Source organism: Rana temporaria, chromosome 8, assembly GCF_905171775.1.
Source record: "Rana temporaria chromosome 8, aRanTem1.1, whole genome shotgun sequence".
In the NCBI taxonomy this organism is placed as follows: domain Eukaryota; kingdom Metazoa; phylum Chordata; class Amphibia; order Anura; family Ranidae; genus Rana; species Rana temporaria.
The window spans coordinates 119,289,399-119,312,954 of record NC_053496.1 but is presented as its reverse complement, the minus strand read 5'-3'; the positions used below and the strand labels follow the sequence as shown (position 1 = coordinate 119,312,954).

Below are 23,556 nucleotides of genomic sequence, written 5' to 3'. Positions count from 1 at the left end.
GCAATGCTTTAGAGGTTTCAGCAACAACAAAAAAATGTTATTTTTTATTTTATTTTTACCTGCAAAAAAATGTGCATTTTATAATTTTTGTTGTTAAAATTTTACTTTGTCCTTTTAAATCAATAAGCAGGTCAAAACAGTTTATAGATATTTCCACAGTAGATGGTATTTCAGATTGCCTACTTCTCATGCCAAAACTTGTCAATTCCAGTGGGGTACATAAATTATTATAATATAGATGGAGACATTCATAGAAACTAAACAATCTTTATTAAAATAATTCTGTAAAACTCGCATGTAATGGGTGCTCATCTAGCCCAATGGAACATTCACTGGGTCTCTGTACACCACACTTCCAAGCCATGTACAATTCCTGTTTGTGATGTCAGTTTGCCACTACGGCGCCCAACACATTTCGTCACATCCAGGCTTTCTCAAGAGCAGTTTTGTTTTAAGCACTATGAAAGTGATAGCGGGAATACCAGTCTATGTGGGGGAATAGAAATTCTTTCAGTCTAGGAATTGATTTTCTGTTAGTTTGGAACAGGTCACTTACCAGTCTGTCCCCATGTACGGATATTCTGCTGTACTAGAAGTGTATACTTTGTAGACTATCTTTCATATTGAATTTTAAACCTGGACTCATTAAAAACGTCATCAATTTAATTCAGCGAATATAGTGTATTGTGTATGAATTAAAGCCATAGACTACAACATAATTTGAGCAAGAGATGTTCACAGATTGTGTAACTTCTACCATGTTCATAAAATATTGGCATTGGGTGCCTCCCTATGGTGGCCCATCGTAATGGCTTAATTTGTTACCAAAGGTAAGTAGTTCTATAACATCTCAACAATTCAATCACAAAATGAATTGATCTTTATATTTACCTGATTCATGTAAAGGTTTTCTACTTGCAGGGATTCCCTCATCATGGTCTGTAGATGTATACAAATTGGCAATATCCATGTTACCAGGATGAGATCTGTGCTCTGTTTAGAAGGTTGACATGATGATAATTATTTTGTGCTTGTGAACTTATATGATCTGAGCTCCAGGCAGATATAATTAAACATACATTCATGCAGGTATGTGTTAAATAAAAATAAATAAAAATCAGTAAACTATATATTTTTTAGAACGAGCCTTGGTACCTGAATTTGGCTTGGTGTCGGCATCATGAATTCCCTGTGACTGCACAGCTCAGACTGGGAGAGGGAAAAGCAACCAATCCATCATTCTGCAGCGCTCATATGCTAACCAAGAAAATGCTGACGAGTGATAGAGACGAGCTCTTCAATCTGCTTCTTCTCCTTTATTGTCCAATCACAGGTTGGGGGTACGGACAAGACCCAGACCTAGTTGAATTACTTCTCTGCAGTAGAGAGAAGTCAGATCTCTAGGCTGGCTGTGCTGTGATCCGGAATTAAAGAAAATCTTTTGATGAGTAAAACCGCCCTCCAATATGTATTTCACCTGTGTCTGCCAGGAGCTCAGCTTTAAAGCTAAACAAATATATAAAATAGACTTCTGACTTTTAATTTTGTATATTTATTTAGGGTACAAGTGAGAAGGACCGACCTTGCCAGACTTGTGGGAAAAACTTGGCAGATTGTTTGGGTCACTATGGTTACTTAGATTTGGAGTTACCTTGCTTCCATGTAGGATACTTTAAAGCGGTCATTGGAATTTTACAGGTGAGACTTTTCGAATTGATTGCATTTATTTTCTGGTTTATTTGCCTAAAGAAAAAGTTAATTATTAGAAACAAACAAAATGGAAGAAAATATGAAAAAAAAACTCTCCACATCCCAGCTTCTCATGTGATTCAGGGAATGGTAAGGATTCCAAATACCATGAGAATATTGTGTAGAAGTCATTCCTACACATTTTTTTTCCTCAGGATCTTGAGACCAGATTTAGTGGTGTAAGGAGCCCCTAGGGGGCGCTACACTAGTAATGAGCAGACCTGGTTTTTTTTTTGTTTTGTTTTTTCCACCTCCCAAGTTCAAGCTAAACTCTAAAACAAAATATTAATGTACTGCTATGTGGCAATCGTTTTTTATTTCTGGCTAAGAACCCTTTCAGCATGTAGAGAAAATACCTGCGAATATTGTTGAAATGTGTTGTACTTGTCAATCACTAATTCCCCTCCACCTTCCTTCTTGTTTGCAGACCATATCAGGAGAGCAGCCTTAGTGACATCCATTGCTTTCTTCTAAGATACAGGGCAGCGAGTGAATGTAGCCACCTAAGGGCAGGAAGTGTGTTGTTCACAGGGTTACCAAAAAAATTATGTTTTAAAGAAGAAGTACAGCCAAAGCTCGTTTAGCTGTACTTCTCCTGTGGATCACAGGAGTGCGGTTTATTTTGCAGTCCTGTGACCTGTTTTCAGCAGACAGCGAGCTGAACCCACTGTCTGCTGACGTCATATTCAGTCCAGGCAAGATTGCAACCATATGGTCAGGATCTGCCCAGACACCTGGAACGGCACCCGACTCAGCCTCGGTGAGCCGCTGAGAGCCTGAGCCGGCTGTTGCCCCTTCCACAGCCCAGCGCTCCAGTGAAAGTGGGGGGCAGAACAGAGAGCCGGTGACCGACAGTCACTGGCTCTCTGCTCAGAGAGCTCTAAGAACTGAGCAATCAGCAGTGTTTGATCCCTCGAGAGCCGGTGGGGGACAGACGCAGCATCGGGTAATTATGAATCTGGAAAAACAAACCAACCCATACTTCTCTTTTTAAGTACAATTTCTTCACCTGATCTGTCTTAGCTACTCTGGCGTCCAAACAAAAAGTAACAAAGTAGTGAAATCAGGAACGGGATAAAAGCCATGGGAAATTCATATTCAATAAACAAGTCAACTAGATGAGGTGCTAACTTTTGCAGATCGGGTCTTGTAGTTAACATTTTCATACAATGACAATGTGATAAGTAACTCATGTTTGGCTTTCCTTTTCAGATGATCTGTAAAACTTGCTCCCACATCATGCTGACTTTAGAAGAGAGAAAACTGTTTTTGGACTTCCTAAAGAAGCCAGGCCTCACCTACCTGCAGAAGAGGGGCTTAAAGAAGAAAATTTCAGATAAATGTCGCAAGAAGACAATTTGTCTGTATTGTGGTGCTTTTAATGGTACAGAATTGTAGATCTTTGCCATTTTTATGGGGTTTTTGTTTTTAAGTATTAAACTGGCAAATGTGTGCCTGTGCATGAATGGGTTAACTTGGGCTGAATGTTTTTTGACTGCTGAGTGATTCAGAACACATTAGTATTCCCAGTTAGACAATATTTATATAGACATGTATTTTTTTAGTCATTTGGTTTATCTTCCTAGAACTAGTTAATGGGAAGAGAAGGGTTGTAAATTGATCATATTGTCTGGGCTACAGGGGTCGGGTATGAATGAATATGGTCCAAAAAATGCAGCAATGGTCACTAAATGATAAGCATTGGTAAGTCCATGCATCAAATGGTTGACTTGAGAGTAGACACCCTCATCACGGAACAGATATTAAACTGGCGACACCCAGTGAAAGATGGAGGTAAGTGCCTACTTACCAGACCACCATGACCCTTCGTATGAAAAAAGGATCAGGCGGAGCTTTAGTATAGTTGTTGGCCTAAGGTCTGTACTGGTACCTGGATGGGACTGGCCAGGAATGGACTCTTGTGCAAGTGCCGAGACCTTGGCACTAAGGAATCAAGCGTATTGCAGCTAGATGTGACGTGGAGCACCAGCTGCACTGTGTCTCACTCTCGTGGGTAGGTGTAGCGTGCCCCTCTGTGCCAAATCTGGAAGTGGCTGAACGTGACTAGGAATGCCTCTGCATTCCTGGTCAGTCCCATCCAGGTACCAGGTACCAGTACAGACCTTAGGCCACCAACTGTACTAAAGCTCCGCCTGATTCTTTTTTCATACGAAGGGTCATGGTGGTCTGGTAAGTAGCCACTTACCTCCATCTTTCACCGGGTGTCGCCAGTTTAATATCTGTTCCATGGTGAGGGTGTCTACTCTCAAGTCAACCATTTGATGCATGGACTTGCCAATGCTTATCATTTAGTGACCATTTCTGCATTTTCTTGGACCTGTTTGCACCTATTTTTGATGTTGTCATTATGTAAACACTTGCACTTTAAATCACTAGTATATTGTTGACCTTATAGTTAATATATTGTTTCAAGCTAGATTTTGGAATTTATTTATCACTTACTATTGGCCCTTATTATTATACACCCCCCACATTGTCAAAGTTGTTTTCACACCACTTTAGGGGAGCAGCCTCTTTAATATATTTATATTTTTTATTACCATAGCGCGGAGTTCTCTATTCATGAATAATTATGACATTGGGGAAGATGATTGTCACTGGGGGGATAGAGGCTGAGCAAGAGCTAATCATGGGCATGTAAAGTGAGAACAGATTATTGATGATGGGTGGAGGGGAGAGAGAGGTTTGGCAGTTTGTGTTTATAAGCAGTAGGTTGCAGAGGAAGACCTAGTCATGGACTGGTGTCTAAAGGTTACTTTTATCAGATGGCCATGTCTCAGGTTTCAATTAAAGCTAGCTTGAAAACAGATGGCGTTATGTTTTTTTTTTTTTTTGTTTTTTTTTTAAATCTGTGGTGCTTTGGGAATCCTTTGTCATTTATGGTTAATTTTTAGAACACAGACTGTATAAATCATCATATGTACAATGTCATAAAAAAAAGCACTTCAAACCTTAAGGAATTCACCCCAAACCTTTTTATAGTTTATTTTTAATTTGGAAACAATCTTTTTACAATTTCAGGGCCAGTAAAGAAGTGTGGCTTACTTAAAATTATCCATGAAAAATACAAGACCACCAAAAAAGTAATAGACCCTCTGGTGTCCCAGTTCCTACAGTCCTTTGATACAGCAATAGAGCACAACAAGGAAGTAGAAGCATTGCTGGCGCGCGCACAGGTGAGTGTGTTTAAAGCTTTCTAAAGCCTTCATCATGAGGTCATTTATCCTGCAAACACTGGATTTCTGCAGTAAAAATCAGCAGATTCTGGTGGCTAGAATGAGCAGTGCATGAGAATGGCGACGGGCACTCAACCTGTTAAAGATACTGACAGGCTGAAAGCAGCCATCGCTATTCACATGTAGCTGCACACCTGGTGTTTTTTCTGCCATTTGAGACAGGGTGTCCGAGTCTTGACACATCTGACTGCGTTCAGGCTTGGACACACACTCATCTGTCCCTAAGAGCAGGTAATCGCTTGATGTGACGCCACATGCGAATGGCTGTCAGCCTGTCATTACTTTGTACAATAGAAAATTGGAAAGAAACTGCGCTAAAATACTGGAAAAGAAAAACGGCTGCAACACAGTTGCAACCTGTTCAATCTGAGAGCTGCGATTACCATGTAAACAATAGATACAAAAACAGAATATGAGAAAAATATAAATCGCGCTACCTCTAAAACATGTGAAAAAAGTGTTTAAATCACAAAGCATTAAAAATATCCAAAAATGTACATAATGTATGATGGTATATGTAAATCGCTAATATACCAAAAACAGGAGAGGTTGATTGCCACTATAGAGCACTCTCATACCCCTAAATGACAGCGAGTCAGTGATAACATCGCCGTCGTTCCCCCAGAGGACAGCTGTCTGGAAATTTGTGTACCGGCCGGCACATCAGATTTGAGGCATTATTTTACTGCATGCTTGTATTAAAAAGTTGTATTGCACTTACTTTTTTCTACTCATTTAATGCACTATATGGAGATGTTATTGTTTTTTACATGGTGGGCATTTATGCTGGTGATCTGGATTTTTTTAATGCTTTGTGATTTAAACACTTTTTCACATGTTTTAGAGGTAGCGCAATTTATATTTTTCTCATTACTCATAGACTACTGCTATTCACATGCACCTGTCATTCCATCTGCATGAATCCACTAGTTCTTGCTGCTATATGTGAAGGCATTGTTTTGCATCTAGATATCTGAAGACCCTTTATTAATGATGTCTTGCATTTCTTTATCTCGTTGGAGATGTAGAAAGGCATAGGTTACTAAAATTTGGTATTGTATTGATGAGCCCTAACCGCTTTTAATTCATGCAGGAAAATCTAAACCCACTTGTGGTGCTTCATGTTCTGAGACGTATCCCAGATGAAGACGTTCCTCTGTTACTAATGAACCCCGACGCTGCTAAACCATGTGACCTTATTCTCACAAGGCTTCTGGTTCCCCCACTCTGCATTCGTCCCTCTGTTATCAGTGATCTGAAATCTGGAACTAATGAAGATGATCTCACAATGAAGTTGACAGAAATCATATTCTTAAATGATGTAATCAAGAAGGTAACCCAGCTCATGTACACACATTTCTGATTTCTGATTAAATGAACCTTGTCAAAAAGAGTAATTAAATTTTAGAAAGAAACTTCCTATCTTTAGGTTAGTTTCATAAAATATTGTGGTATATGCCGGAAAGTGGTAGAGCGAAGGATTATTTTTTGGAATTGTAAAGAAGCATTAAAACTGCCACATTTTCTCCCCTGTAAAGTATTAAGTAATGTTTTAAATGCTTTGTAATCTCATTTCCTTTTGGCTTTTAGCACAGAATCTCAGGAGCAAAAACCCAGATGATTATTGAAGACTGGGATTTCCTACAGCTTCAGTGTGCTTTATACATCAATAGTGAACTATCTGGAATTCCCATGAATATGGCTCCCAAAAAATGGACACGTGGTTTTGTTCAAAGGCTAAAGGGAAAACAAGGTAAAACAAACTTGCTCTTGACTCTTTAACAAGCCCAGTTAGTCAAATACTTACCTGTTCCTAAATTTAAACTATGACCTGCTTCCTTCCACACCCTGCATTGGCCATTTTGTCCATTATTATGATAAAAAAAAAAGTAGCTTGACTTTAGAAACGGAAGAATTTAGTTGCTCAATTTAGCACCTCAGATTTCAGTATCTGCAGGCTTTACAGACAAATGCAGGGTGTACACCATGATTTTAATATATTTTTTTTTTTTTTGGTTGAATAAAAGACTCGCAGACCACGAGAGATTCCTGCATCAACATCGCTTGTGTTACTGCAGTGATCTCTCCTGCTGTTCTTTTGTATTCTGACAGGGGGACTGTTTTTAAATGGCTTATTTCTGGTACATGTTCACCTATCTTTAAGCTGGGCATACATGGGCCAATTTTATTCAGTCGGACAGTGGGCTGATCGGAAAAAATAAAGTAAATAAAAAAACTGAACGAATTCCCCCATCTACATAAGCGAGTTGCATAAAGGAATCCTCCCCGCTTTGCTAGTATTCTGACAGTGGGGTCTCCTCCACTGCCAGAATACACAGAATTTTCCAACATGCCCGTTTTTTGAGAAGACGGTCAATAGATTGAATTGCAGTGAAGGGGAACCGCCATGCATGGATCAAAATTCGGCCACTCCTTTCTGAACTGGCTAATTTTTGATCCAACTTTGGCCAACTTTAACCACTTCCAGACCTTAGGTGTTTTTCAGATTTGGTGTTTGCAAGACTAAAACAGTTTTTTCTGCTAGAAAATTACTTAAAACCCCCAAACATTATATATATTTTTTTCTAACACCCTAGAGAATAAAATAGTGGTCATTGCAATACTTTTTGTCACACCGTATTTGCGCAGTGGTCTTACAAGCGCACTTTTTTTGGAAAAAATTCACTTTTTTGAATTAAAAAATAAGACAACAATAAATTTGGCCCAATTTTTTTATATATTGTGAAAGATAATGTTACGCCGAGTAAAATGATACCCAACATGTCACGCTTAAAAATTGCGCCCGCTCGTGGCATGGCGTCAAACTTTTACCCTTAAAAATCTCGATAGGCGATGTTTAAAAAATTCTAGAGGTTGCATTTTTTGAGCTACAAAGTAGCTCTAGGGCTAGAATTATTGCTCTCGCTCTAACGATTGCGGCGATACCTCACTTGTGTGATTTGAACACCGTTTTCATATGCGGGCGCTACTCGCGTATGCGTTCGCTTCTGCGCGCGAGCTCGTCGGGACGGGGCGCTTTAAAAAAAATTTTTTTTTGTTTTCTTATTTATTTTTATTTTATTACTTTTTACACTGAAAAAAAATAAAAAAAAAATAATTGATCACTTTTATTCCTATTACAAGGAATGTAAACATCCCTTGTAATAGAAAAAAGCATGACAGGTCCTCTTAAATATGAGATCTGGGGTCAAAAAGACCTCAGATCTCATATTTGGGCTTAAATGCAAAAAAAAAAAATAATAATTTGGAAATGTCATTTTTTCAAATGACAAAAAAAAAATTGTCTCTTTAAGAGGCTGGGCGGGACTGACGTTTTGACGTCACTTCCGCCCAGCAGAGCTATGGGGACGGGCGAAGGAGATTTTTCCTTCAGTCTTGTCCCCGCTCAGCTGCCGAACGGTCCCGATCGCCTCCGCCGCTACCGACGGCTCCGGTAAGCAGCGGAGGGCGCGGGAGGGGGGGCCCTCTCCCGCCACCGATAACGGCGTTATCGTTACCGAGATATCAATCTTTAAAAAATGGACGTACATCGTCGTGCGCAGGTCTGGAAGTGGTTAATTGCAGTTGACCAAGTTTATTCCTTATAAAGGTCTACTTTTGTCTTTGCTAGTGCCTGGTTCTTGTTCATTCATACAAAACAAAGTACTGTGCTTGCAGGGGCATTTACTGAATTACATTTAAAGTGTCCTAATTAAATAAGCTGTTGGCTTGTTACTTGTGTTTCGTTAACTTGCATATATATTTCTTTATCGTACATCACGGGACACAGAGGAGCATAGTAATTACTATGTGGGTTATAGAGAGTACCTTCAGGTGTGGACACTGGCACGCCCTTAAGGCAAGAAGTTCCCTCCCCTATATAACCCCTCCCATACCGGGAGTGCCTCAGTTTTTTGCCAGTGTCTAAGGTGTTGGTCACGAGTGAACATGTGCTCCAAGGAGCTCCACTGGAGGGATCCATATTGGATGTAAAAAGCCTCGAAATCCGGATCCGTCCAAAGTGCTTCTGAGCCAAAGTGGACGGTACCCGGGCCCCGGTTAAGAAGAACGGGGTTTGGCCTGTAATGCTTCTCTTTGAGAGCTGGATCCTGGTTATTCAGTACTTTGGTCAATTTCCTAATACCAAAAGTCTACTGACAGGGTGCGATATGGGTCCAGGGGTGTGGTGTTCCTGTCCATGGACCCCGGTCCCTGAAGGTCTATAGACGCTGCTCTCCGTGATGGGTGAAGATTGGACTGTCTGTTTATGCAGAGTCCTGCAGCGTTGGATCAGGTAAGTGAAGGTGCTTCAGGACTTGGTCCTAGGAGTAACCTTCCTTTATTTGAGCCATTATGTTTGCCTAAAGCTATCTGTCTGTGCTTCTCCTATATGGTCCTGTGTGTTGTGGGGAGGAGGGGTATCTCTAGTCAGGTAGTTAGCCCCTCCTGTGCAGGTTAAAAGCAGTAAAAGTTGTCCAAAATGTTTGGCTTCACTTGGCTTACCTGGTCCTCACATGGAGCTGCGGTGTTCCATCCTCATGCATGAGCGGGTAGCGTCATGCGCGCGCGACATTGATGTGTCTTAGGCGCGCGCGCGCGAATGAATTTTTTTGTACGCTGCTTCGGTGCGCACGAATGTGCGCGGCGTGATCCGTGAGATGCGTGTGACGACGTGTGCGCGCGTAGCCTCGTGGTGCACGCCTAGCAGCGGCGCGCGCATGCGCGCAGGGGGTCTATCTCAGCTGTTCTCTATGAGACTTGAGATTACAGGACAGAGCAGGTCAGGTGATTTACACCTAGTCCTTATATGCTCCAGTCCACCTAACTGGTTCTGGCTGACGGTGGACACAGAGATCTTGTGCACATACTTTCAGTATCTGGTACTGGTGGTGGACAGTGACATCTGCTTAAGGCACATAGTGGGCTCTGCACCTTGCCAACCATCAAATAGCAGCGTCAGTGCTGGTCTATAGGTTCGCAAGTAGTTGCAACTATTGTGAGTACCTCAGCTTTATCATGGCTAAAGGCTCAGGGACTAGAAGAAAAAAAGCAAAGGGATCGCCATCTGGCTCAGAGGATCTCGGGCATGCTCCTGCGGCTGCTCCTGATAAATTGGAGGAGGCCCAGGGTGAACCATCAGGGCTGTCAGATGCCTGTTCTGCCCTTGTCCCACCTACTCCAGTTTTTGTGACACAGGAGGCTCTGGCCTCAGCTATGGGGGGTCTGGAGCAGAGATTAGCGACCTTGATTGCATCCTCTCTCTCAAGGGAAAAACGCACAAGGTCCCCCTCTCCCTCTGAGGAGTCCCTCGATTTGGGGCATGTATCCTCAGAAGAGGTTGATTTACCCTCTGGAGATCTGGCAGAAGGTCAGTTGGAAGTAGTGGACTCTGAGGATTCCACTTTGGGAGAACCCTTTTCGGCATCACAATCCGAAAAATTGTTGGTCCAGTCCCTCACTGAGATGGTCCGTTCGGCCTTCAAGTTGCCACTTTCAGAGCCAGCTTCAAGTGCAGTCTCATCTTTAGGCTCCTTAAAAGCTCCTCAAGCTAGTTATTCCTTCCCGGTTCACCCCCTGCTGGAAGGGCTTATCTACAAGGATTGGGAACATCCAGATAGATATTTTCTTCCTCCTAAGAAGTTTTCGGTTTTATACCCCATGGAGGAACAATTCACTAAAAAATGGGGCATCCCCAAGGTTGACGCAGCTGTGTCCTGCGTAAACAAATCTTTGACCTGTCCAGTAGACAACGTTCTGGTATTCAAAGATCCAACAGACAAGAGATTAGAGACATTATTAAAAACCTCTTTTGCTTCGGCTAGAGGAATAACCCAGCCTGCAATTGCGGCTATTGGTATTTGCCAGGCCTTGAAAGACCAGTTTAAGGGGGTCTTAAAGGAATTGCCGGCACAACAGGCCCAGAATTGGGCTGAGTTTCCCAGAGCATTATGTTTTGCCATAGATGCTATCAAGGACTCCATTCAGCAGTCCTCACGTCTCACTCTCTCGCTAGTTCATATGCGCAGGTTACTCTGGCTGAAGAACTGGTCTGCTGAAGCCCCGTGTAAAAAATTACTGGCGGGGTTTCCCTTTCATGGAGAGCGTTTGTTTGGGGAAGATCTGGATGCTTATATTCAGAAAATTTCCAGTGGCTAAAGTACACTTTTGCCAGTAAAGAAAAGGTTTAGGGGTCCCCCCTCCTTTAAGAGATCCTCCTTTCCTATCCCTAGTACTTCCGGTACCAGGCAGTTCCGACGGCCTCCTGGACGATTCAATGCAGGTGGGAAGCCACAGGGCCAGCCTCAGGCTTCCAAAAAGCCTTGGAACCGTAAGCCACAGGCCAAGCCAGCGTCTAAGTCAGCATTATGAAGGTTCTCCCCCACTCAGCCGGGTCGGGGGAAGGCTTCAGCTGTTTGCGGAGGCTTGGCTAGACAGGATCCAAGACAGGTGGGTCCTCTCTACGGTCTCCGGGGGCTACAAGCTGGAGTTGAGCGAATTTTCTCCACCGCGCTTCTTAACCTCGAACGTCCCAAAGGACCTCGGCAAAAGAAGGTCCTTAGCATTGGCCTTAGATCATCTGTTATCCCAAGGGGTAATCAGAGAACTGCCAGTGGAAGAACAAGGTTTGGAGTTTTATTCCAATCTCTTCACTGTCCCCAAACCAAACGGGGATGTAAGACCCATCCTGGACCTCAAGGCCTTAAACAAGTTCCTAAAGGTCCAATCATTCCGGATGGAATCGATCAGGTCAGTGGTGGCCTCCCTGCAGGGAGGGGAACTACTAGCGTCCATCGATATAAAGGACGCATACTTGCACGTTCCTATCTTTCTCGACCATCAGAAGCTGCTTCGCTTCACGGTAAATCAGCGCCACTTCCAATTCGTGGCCTTACCTTTTGGTCTGGCCACCGCTCCTCGTGTTTTCACGAAAGTATTGGCTCCACTGTTAGCCTATCTAAGGTCTCAAGGCATATCCATAGTAGCCTATCTAGACGACCTATTGGTGGTAGACCGGTTGGTGGCCGATCTAAACTCAGCGGTACACAGAACTGTAAAATTTCTGGAATCCATGGGTTGGGTTCTCAACCTGGAAAAGTCAGCCTTAATGCCTGTGCAAAGGCTCGAATATTTGGGTCTACTCATAGACACAAAGCTAAAAAGGATCTTCCTGCCCCAAAGGAAGTTCGAGGCTTTAAGAGAACTAGTTCAACTAGTCAAAGCAAAGCGTCAGCCTCCCATTCGCCTCTGTATGAGGTTACTGGGAAAGATGGTAGCCTCGTTCGAGGCCGTTCCATTTGTGCAGTTCCACTCAAGGGAGCTTCAACATGCCATTCTGTCCACTTGGAACAAAAAGGTTCAATCCTTGGATCTCCCTATGTCTCTCTCCCGGTCAGTCCGGCAGAGCCTTTGTTGGTGGCTGGTTCCCCGGAACCTGCTAAAAGGGAAGTCCTTTGTTCCCGTGACATGGCAGGTTGTGACCACGGACGCCAGTCTGCTAGGCTGGGGTGCAGTCCTGGGAGGTTTGTCTCTCCAGGGGAAATGGTCAGCCTCCGAGAGGTCTCTACCCATAAATCTGCTGGAAATTCGAGCAGTCTATCTAGCCCTGTCAGCTTGGTCAGACAGGTTGAAGGGTCTTCCGGTCAGGGTTCAATCAGACAATGTCACTGCCGTGGCATACATAAATCACCAGGGGGGCACAAGAAGTCGTGCAGCCCAAAGAGAGGTGAATCGAATCCTGACCTGGGCAGAGAAATATGTCCCATACATATCTGCAGTGTTCATTCCGGGTATAGACAATTGGCGAGCAGACTACCTAAGCCGCCAACAGGTGCTTCCGGGGGAATGGACTCTTCACCCCGACATCTTCCAGAGCATTTGTCAGAGGTGGGGAACACCAGATGTCGATCTCTTTGCATCGAGGTTCAATGCAAGGGTGGGCAACTTTCTGTCCCGGACAAGAGATCCACTTGCTTATGGCACGGATGCACTGGTGTTCCCATGGGACCAGTTCTCCCTAATGTATGCGTTTCCTCCGCTGCAATTGTTACCCCGTCTTCTTCGCAGGGTAAAGTCGGAAGGAAGACCAGTGATTCTGGTGGCTCCAGCGTGGGCCAGAAGGGCCTGGTTCGCGGACATTGTAAGAATGTCCGTGGGGCAACCGTGGTCCCTTCCGCTTCGGCCGGACCTATTGTCCCAGGGGCCAATATTCCATCCTTCCTTACCGTCTCTCAATTTGACGGTTTGGCTATTGAGTCCCATATCTTAAAGAAAAGGGGTCTCTCTAATGCGGTGGCATCTACTTTGATTAATGCCAGAAAACCGGCATCCAGACTCATTTATTACAGAGTCTGGAAATCTTATGTGGCCTGGTGCGAGACCAGGGGTTGGCATCCCCGGAGGTATCTCATTGGCAGAATTCTGGAGTTTCTGCAGTTAGGGGCAGACATGAAGTTGGCCCTAAGCACCATTAAGGGCCAGATCTCGGCCTTATCGATTTTTTTCCAAAGGCCACTAGCTACACATTCCCTGATCAAAACCTTTTGCAGGGTGTGATCCGGCTTAGTCCACCAGTCAAGATTCCCTTGGGTCCATGGGATTTGAATCTGGTCCTTTCTGTCTTACAGAAACAACCGTTTGAGCCCTTGGCTCATATTCCTTTGGTCCTTCTGACCAGGAAGGTGGTATTTTTGGTAGCCATAACCTCCGCTAGGAGGGTTTCGGAGTTGGCGGCCTTATCTTGTAAGGAACCGTACCTTATATTCCATAAGGATAGAGTGGTCCTACGGCCCCACCCGGCTTTCCTACCTAAAGTTGTTTCAAAATTTCATTGAATCAGGATCTTGTTCTCCCTTCTTTTTTCTCAGAACCTAGTTCTGCAAGGGAGAAGTCTTTGCATATGCTAGACGTATTAAGAGCAGTTAAGATCTATCTTAAGGCTACTGCTCAGGTCCGGAAAACTGATACATTGTTTATCCTGCCAGAAGGTCCCAGATGTGGGCAGGCAGCGTCGAAGTCCACTATCTCCAAATGGATTCGGCAGGTCATTACTCAAGCCTATGGCTTGAGGGGAAAGGTTCCCCCGTTTAAGGTAAAGCACATTCCACTAGAGCGGTGGGTACTTCCTGGGCAGTGCATCATCAAGCCTCCATGGCTCAAGTCTGCAAGGCCGCGACATGGTCGTCTGTCCATACTTTCACTAAATTTTATCAATTGGACATAAGAAAGAATGAGGAGAGCGCCTTTGGGCGCAGTGTGCTGCAGGCTGCAGTTTGATTCCTCATGTCTGATGGCGCCCGGCTTATTTCTTGGGGTCTCCCTCCCCTCATAGCATTGCTTTAGGACGTCCCACATAGTAATTACTATGCTCCTCTGTGTCCCGTGATGTACGATAAAGAAAATAGGATTTTTATAACAGCTTACCTGTAAAATCCTTTTCTTGAAGTACATCACGGGACACAGAGCACCCGCCCCTCTTTTGGGGTATTTGGGACACTTATTGCTTGCTACAAAACTGAGGCACTCCCGGTATGGGAGGGGTTATATAGGGGAGGGAACTTCTTGCCTTAAGGGCGTGCCAGTGTCCACACCTGAAGGTACTCTCTATAACCCACATAGTAATTACTATGCTCCTCTGTGTCCCGTGATGTACTTCAAGAAAAGGATTTTACAGGTAAGCTGTTATAAAAATCCTATTTTTTGTTGCAGGTCGATTTAGAGGAAACCTTTCTGGTAAAAGAGTGGATTTCTCTGGTCGTACTGTAATTTCTCCAGACCCAAATCTACGTATAGATGAGGTGGCGGTTCCTGTTCATGTTGCAAAAATTTTGACATTTCCTGAAAAGGTAATTATGCAGTTATTTGTTTAAAAATAACTTTTCCAGTTTTGTTTTTAAAGGGAACTTGTGAAAGAGCGTATTGGGGGAGGGGGGTTCTTATACTCCCACAGCAGCTCCTTGACTGCTTCTTAGAACAGGCATCTTTAAATGATCGTTACCCTACACTATAGGATACCAAAAAACCTGTTGATGAATTTGCATTCCTCTGCTAAATCCTTAGTGATCTGTATCGTTTCTACAGAGGTAGTGGGACATTTGTTACCTTAATGCAATAAATGCATTATGGTAAAAAATATTGGACTATATAACCACGTGAGCATAAGCTTTTACATTTTATAAAATGTTCTGTGTTGGCAATTTTTTTTTTTTGTGCAGGTTAACAGCGCAAATGTCCATTTAATGCGGAAACTCGTCCAGAATGGACCAGATGTTCACCCAGGAGCCAACTTTATTCAACAGAGACATACCCAAATGAAAAGGTTGGCCTCATACCTTTTTTTGCCTGTGTTCAGATTATCGCCTGATCTGTTTGAGATATAGCATCACTTTTCAGCCTCCCCTATCTACAGCAGTATACAGTTAATTTTTGTAAATGAGCTTTTAGTACAGTTTAAAAAAAGGGTACCCATAAATAAACAAAATTTGTAGAGGCACGCCTTGTATCTGCATATATGTGAGGTTATCTTAAACATGTTCTGCTCTACCATGTGGAAACATTTCACAGTAGATAAATGCTGGTGTATTTTCTTCTTTTACTTGAAAAGATTAATACAGAGAGTAATACAAATGACATGGTATTTGTAAAGAAACAGAAGCTTATTGTTGAGATAAAACTCTTTCAAGTTCAGGAAGTCTCCCTCTGGTATGTGTGTTTTGAATTAAATGGTTTCTAAAGGTTTAATATCTTTGTGTAGATTTCTGAAATATGGTAACCGAGAGAAGATAGCTCAGGAGTTGCGGTATGGAGACATCGTGGAGAGGCACCTCATAGATGGAGATATTGTTCTCTTTAATCGACAACCATCCCTGCACAAGCTCAGCATCATGGCTCATATAGTAAGTAGCACAGCTAATGTTGTTCACTTTCTTAATGCATTACTAAACTCAAGAAAAACATTATATACATTGATGGTTATCAGATGTTTAGATATGGTTGGCTAAATTTCTTTCTCATTGCAAGGATTTTATCTTCTCCTGGCGATCCAGTCCTAGGGTGACAATGCTCACTCGCTACTGTATTTATGGAAAGCGGCATTGTCAACCTAGAACAGGACTACAGAAAAACATCCTCTCCCCTCATATACATAACATAGGAAGGGGTAAGTTGTTTCTGCTAGAAGATCGACTTCCTTTCGACCGACCTAAGTCCGATCTGCCATGATATGGAAAAGTCCTGCTCTCGTCTGTCTGAGGCAGAGGACCGGATCTCTCAGGCCCAGGGCATATCTGTACAGACTCCAAGGAAATACCTCCCATAGGCAGGTGAACGCCTTACAAGATATGGCCATTGACGCTGAAAATTGCCTCCACCATAATAACCTGCAGATTCTGGGCTTACCTGAGAAAGCTGAGGGCTCTCGGCCTGCTGAATTAACAGAGCAGTTCCTGTCTACACTTCTGGGCCTTGAAAATCTTCTGCCTACCTTTTTGTTGTGGAACAAGCGCACAGAGTGCCTCCCACCTCGCAGATCCCTTGGGCTCCTCTGCGTCCTTTCCTTCTAAAGCTATTCACCTATCTGGAGAGAGACATGCTGCTTGCTCATTCCTGAAACAAGCATGATCCAGCCTTTGACAACAAGATTTCACTGTTTCCAGATTGTTCACCTGAAGTCCAGCAATGCCGACACTCGTTCAGATGTCTGCTAAAGCCTTTGTGACAAAGGCCTCAAGTAGTCTTCTGTTCCCCAGCAAACTTTGCATCATTGATAGAAAGAGGACCTGCTTATTGACACTCCAGAGGCGGACTCCGCTTGGTTGGATACCTGCTGACTTCCCTGTTGCACTGTTCTTAGGGCTTAGACATCCAACTTGCATCTCAAGTTCTTCGTTAAGTATATCCTTTGCCAATATCTGTGGCGGCCTTATGTCATCCCTGCAGCTGCCCCCTTGAAGCTCTGTGCCCTCTTCCCATGCCCTCTTTCTCGGACTGCTGCTAGTGTCCACTTGTTTTTTGTTTTTGTTTTTTTTACTTCCCCACAAATTTTTTTTCTTTTGCTCAGGTACTATGGGGGTTACTGGACTTCCTCCCTGGCCACCCCACAGGAAACTGAGCTTTTTTGTGACTGGTTTTGTTTTTCATTTTTGGTTTAGATTCTAAGCCCTACACGCTACATTCTGTGTCGGGCATGGGCAGGGTATGCACAATTGTGCCTGGGTTATAATTCCATTATAGTGTCACTGCTTGTGTTTGTGGGCTCCTCTTTGGTTTGTTGTTCTTTGGATTCCTCCCCTCCTTTTCTATCGCCATCCTGTGTAACACTGTTCTGAGCTACTTGGTGCCATGGCATCGCATCTGCTAGAATCCACACCTGAACTCTAAATTTTAAAGGGCTCTCTTGTTTCAGTTTCTAAAACCTCATGCCCCCCATATTATTTTGATTCAGGAGACGCACCTAATGTGCAGCGAACTACTAGCGTAATATAAAATGCTCTTGCATCTAGTTTATCAGGACAGATTGCTTCCCTTCCCTATTATCTGTACACAATACAATGTCCATGCCACATACTTGCTCTGATGCTGGCAATTATCTCATGCTTTTGAGAGAGTGGGTAACCGCTCAAAGAGAACCAGGTAATCTGATTCCTGTGGTCCGAGCCAAGGGTGCAGGCAGTGCAATCAAAATGCAGGTTAGGATGAAGGAAAAAAGCTGGGACAGCCGCACTCCAAAAAAACTCCTCCTTTAATTAAAAATCACAAAATACATGCCACAGCAAAAAACAGCACAACAAAAGAAAAGCTGACGTTTCGCACTATGCCTTAGTGCTTCTTCATAGCTAGTGTGTAAACAGTAAAATTAGTGAATATATACCTTACAACCCAATGAGTGGGAGGGGGCTCTGGAAACAATTAAGTTAAACAGGGTCCCCTGTGAAGTTTTGGTGTGTCTCGACAGACATCCAGAGAGTGTCTCATGTGGACTATGTCTCATGCAAATTCATGGTGAATAGTGAACATTGGATAGAATGATGTGTTGACCCAATAGAGAAGTGGGGTGCAGAAAAATGTGAAAGAGAGTGTAGGAGTATGTGTAAGTGTGAAGAAATATATTTGAGTGTAAGAGAAGTGAATTAAAGTGGACAGGAAATGGAATGATATGTGTAAAACATGTATAACTTGTATAAGTAACAAATAAAATGAAATTAAGAAAACAAAAAATATGATATGAATTGAAGTGCGATAAAGTAAAGTGAAATTAATTAAAAAAGAAGAAAGGAAAACAAATAAAAAGTGAAATGGGGAAAAAAGGGGAAAAAAAAAAGGAAAAATTAGGGGTGAATATGACGGTGAACCATATAAAGGACGATGCATAAACCATAAAATAATATGGTGTAATGTAGTGAACAAAAAATGCCTAAAGATTGAGCATAGTGTAAAGGTGCACCTTAATTCTAATGGTCTTATTTGTTTTATAGTATATTAACTTGTGTTTTTTATTATTTTTATGATTATTATTATATTTTTGTTTTTTGTATTTTTGTTGCCTGTATGTGTTTGTGTACTTACTCATTATTGAAATAATACCTGAGACACCGGGCATCTATCTGGACTGGTTAAACATTCATTGTGAGCTGAACCATTAATACAAAAACAAAAAGATGTGAACATGTGTGGCCGTTTATAGAAGAGTTCTAAAATATCCTAAAAATCAGTAAATGAGTAAACATGCAGAGTAGTATGGAATGATAGTAAAAAAGAGGCACTTGAAATGTCGGGAAGTGTCAATGTGGCTATATGAGGCTAATGAAAAATAACTGCTATTAGCGGACAATTGCCAACATGTGAACCTCAATCTAAATAGAGAAACTCTCTAGAGAATGATAGCGATCAGGGTATGGGCATGGAGTGTGTGTCAGGTTGCATAGCGGAATCGATATATTGGTATTACAATATTTTAATGCTTTAATGTTAGACTGGAAAGGGAAAAGTAAAACCAAAAGGAAACCAAAAGGTTAGTGAAGGGTTAATGAAAAACTCCCTAGGCAGTAGGTAAACATGTGTTGAAATCGAAAATACGCTATCTGATTCTCTGTCTTGACACATCCAATTACAGAAAAAGCCACATTTGAGGCCACCACATCTCGCCGACAACAAAGACATCGCCATACATGTCGCGATGACTGTGCGATCTACATGAATTAAATACTTAAATGTGTATTTACAAGGAACAAATAAAATTCGATAAAACGGAGAAGCCGAACATTGCTGTTGACAGCTGTATATACAAAAAACAGTTAATACAGTAATAAGAACAAGAAACACACAATATGCATATGAAATGTCCCGATAAACATGTTAAGATAACAAGCAATATCGTATGAATGGCTGGGAAGCCAGCAGAACTGTAATCGTGGGACATATCTTACAATGTATGTTGGTTGGTTCTCTAATGAAACCCAAAAAGAAAGAAAGAAGAGAGTATAGGATACTGAGATCTTGTTGAAAAGGGTGCCAAGAGCCTAGGTGTTTTGTAATCCTCTTACAAAGAAGGAGATACTGTATTTATGGATCCTGTAAAAATCGGGGAAAAAACATCCAGGGTGCTTGTAAGAAAATAAGGTTAGGAAAAAAGGCAAGATGAAAAGAGAGGGGGGGAGGGGGAAGGGAATAAGGAGAAAAATGGGAAAATGTGCGCAAGGAAGAGCGAGGAAAAAAAAAAAGGTGGAAGTGGGAAAAAAAAAATACAAAAAAAAAAAAAAAAAAAAAGGTGGAAGTGGAGAAAAAAAAAATAAAAGGTGGAAGTATCTCATGCTTTTGGTAGCAAATTTTCTAACTCCTCTGACTCTAAATATGTCGGTGCTTGAGGAAGTTGAGAGATAGGTTTGACAACGCAATCTGATGTCTGTTCTGTATAATCATCTGTGTATGGGACACTCTTACAGACCTGACCTCCCTCTGGAGTAGATGGCTGGCTGATGATGCCATACCTTGGAGACGACTGGTCAGACATCTGGGACTTACCATTTAAACAACTTGGTAAGGGACAGACCTATTCAATTCAGAATAGTACACAGGACATATTTCACCCCATACAGGGTTCATCCAAACTCTCCTCCCAACTGTTGGTGCTGTCCCCATACATCGGGAGATTTCACAAATTTTTTGGGCCTGCCCTACTATCGCCCAATATTGGGAGGCCATAGTCTGCCATATCGCCTCTGTCTCTGGAATTGCATTCTCCCTCTCTCTGCACATTTGCCTGTTTGGGCTTAGTGGAAGATCTAACACCTACAAAAGTGGAGCGGACACGGCTGGGGCTCCTGTTTTACACCAGAAAAGTCATTACCTTCACCTGGAAAAAAACGACTCTTAACAATTGATTTGGCAACTGCTGGTCAACACAGTCCTACTCCTGTATAAGGATGCGTATTGTCATAGGGGCTGCCCTAAAAAGTTCACCAAGGTGTGGTCCAAGTGGTTTCAGGACCATTGTAAGATGTTTCCCTTTGCTTAATGTGTTCTTTTATGCTTCATACAGATTGGGATGTAGGGGGAGAGCCATATGAGGCCTAAACTGGCCTACACCCTGTTGGGCACGGTTTCAGTTCATATTGCTTTTTATGCAGTTTGAGACACTAACACGTGTCCGTGTGTGTGTGTCTGTGTTTTTTTTATTATGCATTCTATTGTTTGGATCACTTGTGATCTACACATCTGTTGTCCCTTGTGTGGGCATATCTCTGTACCTATACTGTAAATCCAATAAACAGAATTTAACAAAAAAAATTCTGCTAAATTTAAACAATTCTTTATCACATGTATGAAGTCTTTGTTCCAGCTAAATTGATGCTTGAAAGGGATTTATAGACATTTTAAGCATTTTTTAGGAAATTAAGTAATTTTAGAGGATGACTGAATCTACTATGTATACTTTTAGCAAACTTGGAGCGTAAAGCTGGGTGCACACACAGGTCAAAAATTGGACCTAAAAGGGTAGTTTGGCAGGAACCGTGCGGCTTGCGTATACAGCTGTCTGTTCTTCAGAAGCCGGTTTCTGCCGAATGGGCATGCTGGAAAACCAGTATCTGATCAGCGAGTTCAGCCAATGGCTGTGAACACTGATCGTGTTCTGGTGGTGGGGGACGGGGACGGGGGACACACAGGCACAGCGGGGGAGATCGCTGCATTAACATTGCTTGTGTTGGTACAGCAGTTTTTTTTTTTCTTTCCTGTTTAGCCCACTGAGTTGAATGGGGGGGGGGGGGGGAGACTTCTAGTGTGTTCCCAGCGTTGGCCTCCAGCTTTGCCTACAGTGCCACCTGTACATGAATCTGAGGCTTCCTGTCTCTGTTTTCCTCTGTCAACTTGTAACATGCTTTCAAAGGGGGAAATTACAAGCAGCTGACAGACATTGCCTGTTGTCATCTTTAGCAAATTCACCATAAGAAATACCATACAGCTGTTACTGGGGTACATGTATGTAGAAAAACTGGCAAAAAAAATGCTGCGGGAGATGAGCGGCAATAAAATGTAACTGATGATTTTAAAAAGTGGAAAAATTGCAGGCGGTTATGACACTTGATGCTTTACGTTTTATATATGTCCTTCATGTGTATGGATTTGTGATTCCTGTATGTGAAAAGTACAACCATCATATCTGTTGTGTGACCCTGATGCCAATTCAAATATTTTTGGCATACTAAATTGAGTATGTTTTTAGAATAAGTATAATATTGAATTTGTATTTTTCAAATTTTCTCCACAGGCCAGGGTGAAACCGCATAGAACTTTCCGTTTCAATGAATGTGTCTGCACACCCTACAATGCTGATTTTGATGGTGATGAAATGAATCTACATCTTCCTCAGACCGAAGAAGCCAAGGCAGAGGCATATGTGTTGATGGGGGTAAGTGCTTTTATTTAGAATCATGCTACCAATGTAAACTGCTGACTTTTTTCCTACAAAGATAAGTTTATCATTTCCTTTGTTTTCAAAAAACGGGGTGCTTGTTCGCTTAGACTTAACTGCCAGCTAGAAGGTCTTTTTAAATTTCTCTCTGCAAAACAAATTTGACAGCAGTTCTTTCTTTTTTGATAAACGATCGCAAAAATTTCCATTGAATGATGGTATTATGACTTTATACCAGCTTAGTTGTATTCTGCGTTGCTGTTTGGGAAACTAGCAATGTTCGATTTACTATATTGGCTTTACATTCCAAGACTTTCAAGATCAGTATCAGACTAATACAGTAGTCCAGGAGAGAGGTGAAGTGGAGCCTTTTGAGACAGACTCATCCCTACATCTTAGTCTTATACACCCAACAGGGAGATCCTCCCTGCCATAATGCCTGACTGTTTTTGTCCACCTGTCCATTTTTGTGACAGTATACACAATCTGGTCTTTACCCTTTGACCCCTCTGTTTCCTGCTTGAGCCGCCTTTAGCAGAATGTGTTCAGATAAAAATATGGAGGCTGCCATTGCTAATTTCGTTTTTAAAGGTGCAGGATCCGGAGACCTCTGCCTGATTTTTGGCTTCACTACCAAGTGAGTCACTGACCTGGAACAAGCATATGCAGGTTTGCAGTTCCTACTTGTCAGATTTCATTTACTGTGTTTTTACAGGGTATTGGGTAGGGAAAAAAGAATCAAAATAAGACTTGAGCCTGCATCATTTTCTCAATCTCTGCACCCAACTTTCTGTCCAGACAGGTTCAAAGTATAATTTTATTTAAAAAAAATGCTTTAAATTTTTTTTTTTTTTATTGCAGACTAAAGCCAATCTTGTGACACCACGTAATGGGGAGCCACTGATTGCTGCGATTCAGGACTTTCTTACAGGTACAAGTAGTAAAAAAGCTTTTGTAGTAATTCTAATTCTGTATAGTAATGAAGTGCTGTATACGGAAGCTATCAAACTGTTTGGAACACTGGTGCATAGTCTTATGTGTTATCTGAAATTTTTAATATGCACTAAATATACTTTACAATGGGTGGACAAAAAATACAGGCACTACATAATCAAGGAAGGGATTTTTAAGCAAAGTCACTTTTAAGCACACCTGTAGTGAGCATTATTCAACAGTAATTTTCCTCCTATATTCTGATAAATAGGTTTTCAACACAATAGGAAGCAACTAGCAGAGTTCCAGAGTCCACATTGTATATGCCTGAACTGAAGTTGGAAGCAGTCCAAACAACTGCATATTTTAGGCTGGAATTGCACATTTGTGTTTCATTAAGCACACCTTAACATTGGCTATTAAGACAACACCTTAGCTAGTAAGATTATGTTCTACAGTTTTTTTTTTTTTCTCCTGTAAAGAAATAGAGTACAACATCTCATAGTAAATCACTTATGCACGCCATACTAAGGATAGAGCCCTGTGATTCCACTATTTCCCTGCTTGCTTATTCATCATGGGCAGACCTTACTATTTCCTTTTATTTCCAATTCATTATTTCTCCGTACAATTTCGATTCCCCTGTTATTTTAATCCTATTATACATACAAGTACTGACTATCCACCCAAAAAGAAAAAATACATTCCTCCCAG

The 23,556-nt window shown here is 42.1% G+C and overlaps 1 protein-coding gene across 1 annotated transcript in view; it reads left to right on the top strand.

The window, feature by feature from the left end:
- POLR3A (RNA polymerase III subunit A) overlaps positions 1-23,556 on the top strand; it is a 103,072-nt gene that overhangs the window by 8,527 nt on the left and 70,989 nt on the right. Inside the window, 10 exon segments of the mRNA XM_040320606.1 lie at positions 1,561-1,698; positions 2,962-3,133; positions 4,792-4,946; positions 6,100-6,339; positions 6,597-6,759; positions 14,712-14,848; positions 15,218-15,321; positions 15,757-15,898; positions 21,766-21,906; positions 22,771-22,840. Coding sequence (XP_040176540.1) covers positions 1,561-1,698; positions 2,962-3,133; positions 4,792-4,946; positions 6,100-6,339; positions 6,597-6,759; positions 14,712-14,848; positions 15,218-15,321; positions 15,757-15,898; positions 21,766-21,906; positions 22,771-22,840 — 1,462 coding nt within the window.